At 64.4% G+C, this 1,997-nt stretch overlaps 1 protein-coding gene across 1 annotated transcript; it reads right to left on the bottom strand.

The window, feature by feature from the left end:
• Window positions 1–73: 73 nt before the first annotated feature.
• On the bottom strand, window positions 74–1,591 carry AMIGO1 (adhesion molecule with Ig like domain 1). The gene has a single exon (XM_010174590.2). The coding sequence runs from the start codon at window positions 1,589–1,591 to the stop codon at window positions 74–76; it is 1,518 nt and encodes a 505-aa protein (XP_010172892.2).
• Between the last annotated feature and the right edge of the window lie 406 nt (window positions 1,592–1,997).

Genomic DNA, 1,997 nt, shown 5'->3' with positions numbered 1-1,997 from the left:
CATGGGGACAGGTCCCAGCAGCGATGGGGACATGGGGGTGTCCCTGGGGACCATCCCCATGATGTCCCCTCACCTACACCACGATGGGGGTATCGGAGAAGACGGAGCTGACCGAGTCCGGATCCGACACCTTCCTCTGCGCCTTGGGGCCGTGCTGGGGGGGGGCCTGTGGGGTTCCCCCCACCTTGAACCTGCCGTTCTGCCCCGGGCCGGTGGTGGAAGATGAACGGGAGCGACAAGGCTCCCCGGGGACACCGGTGGCATGGTTAGGGGTGGCACTGAGGACGGAGGAGTTGATGCTGTCGTCGCGAGGAGCCGGTGGTTTGTCGGTTCGGCAGCAGCAGCAGCGACACGGGGTGAGGTACAGGTAGATGAGCACCAGCACCACGCTGAGGATACAGCCCACCAGGGTGGTGTAGGCGGTGTTGAGGGTGTCGTGGGGACCGTGGAGGGTGAAGTTGTGCACCAACAACTCCAGGTAAAGGGTCTCGTTGAGGAGAGGACCCCCCACCCAACAGGCGTAGGTACCGGCGTCCTCGGGGCGTAACGCCCGGAGCTGTAGGCTACCATTGGCCAAGAGCGCGGCGCTGCCGTTCCCACCTTCCTCCAACACCCGCTCACCTCCCGGTGTCACCCAGTGCCGGTTACGCACCCCCCGTAACCGGGTGTCACAACTGAGGGTGACGGTGTCACCAAGATGAGCTTCCAGCACCGCTTCCCTCGCCTCGCTGCAATTAAGCGGCTGCCGCCCGGCCAAGGTGAGGATGCCGACAGGCGCCGAGGCGGCGGGTAACCAACACCGTAACTCCTCCTGGAAATCCATCACCGCGCTCAGCCGCCGCCGGTGGCCACGGGCAACCAACTGGAAGAGGTGACAATCGCAGAGCAGGGGGTTGGCGTGTAGGTAGAGGCGGTCGCGGAGCCAGGCGGGCAGCGCCTGCAGGTCGCCCACGGGCAGGCCACGCAGGCGGTTGGCCGACAGGTCCAGCAGGGCCAGCTGGGGCAAGCGGCTCCCGTCACGGAACAGCTCCAGGGGGAAGCGGGAGATTCGGTTTTGGCCCAGGTAGAGCTTACGGAGGTGGAGGAGGTTCTCGAAAGCTGTGCGGTCCACGGAGGAGATCTCGTTGTTGTAGAGGAGGAGAACTTCCAGCTCCACCAGGTCACTGAAGAGGTTCTCCTCCAGCGCTCGCAGGCGGTTCGAGGACAGGTCCAGGTGGCGGAGGTGGGGGACGTGGGTGAAGGCTTCGGTGGAGACGAAGGAGAGGCCGTTGTGGTTGAGGAGCAGAGCGTGGAGGTGGCTCAGGCGTCCCGGAGCCCAGTCGGCGCGTAAGCGGCTGATGTTGTTGTGACTGAGGTCGAGGACGGCGGCGAAACGTGGCAGAGGGGACGGCACCGAGCTCAGCGCCGCCTGCGAGCAGCTCAGGATGTTGGAGGCACAAACGCAGCGTTGGGGACAGGTCCCACCCGCCCGTCCCCACGGTGACAGCAGTGCCAGCGCCAGCAGGAGTGGTATTGGTGACACTGGCCACCCAACAGCTCCCATGGCCACGCTGTGCCTCATGGTGTCACACGGGGGACGTGGCACCGGCATGGCTGTGACCACCAGCATGGGGTTGGCTTGCACGGGGTGGCTTCGGTCACCCGGTGTCACGGCATCCACCGGGCTCGCTGCTCACCTGGTGTCACAGTGCAGGGTGGCTCGGTCACCCGGTGTTGCAGAGTAGGGTGGCTTTGTCACCCAGTGTCACAGCATGTGCTGTAGGGTGGCTTTGTCTCCCAGTGTCACAGCATGTGCTGTAGGGTGGCTTTGTCTCCCAGTGTCACAGCATGTGCTGTAGGGTGGTTTTGGTCACCCAGTGTCACAGCGTGTCCCAGGCTAGCTGCTTGCCTGGTGTCACAGCACAGAGTCACTCAGTCACCCAGTGTCACAGTACAGGGTGGCTTGGTCACCCAGTGTTGCAGAGTGGGGTGGCTTTGTCACCCAGTGTCACAGCATG

Source organism: Antrostomus carolinensis, unplaced genomic scaffold (assembly GCF_000700745.2).
Source record: "Antrostomus carolinensis isolate BGI_N321 unplaced genomic scaffold, ASM70074v2 scaffold32078, whole genome shotgun sequence".
In the NCBI taxonomy this organism is placed as follows: Eukaryota; Metazoa; Chordata; class Aves; order Caprimulgiformes; family Caprimulgidae; genus Antrostomus; species Antrostomus carolinensis.
Note: the sequence above shows the minus strand (reverse complement) of the source record. Positions and strands in the feature narration are given on the sequence as shown.

Excerpts from the sequence above, each read along its gene's own strand:
- AMIGO1 (XM_010174590.2), bottom strand. The coding sequence starts at position 1,591 with ATGCCGGTGCCACGTCCCCCGTGTGACACCATGAGGCACAGCGTGGCC.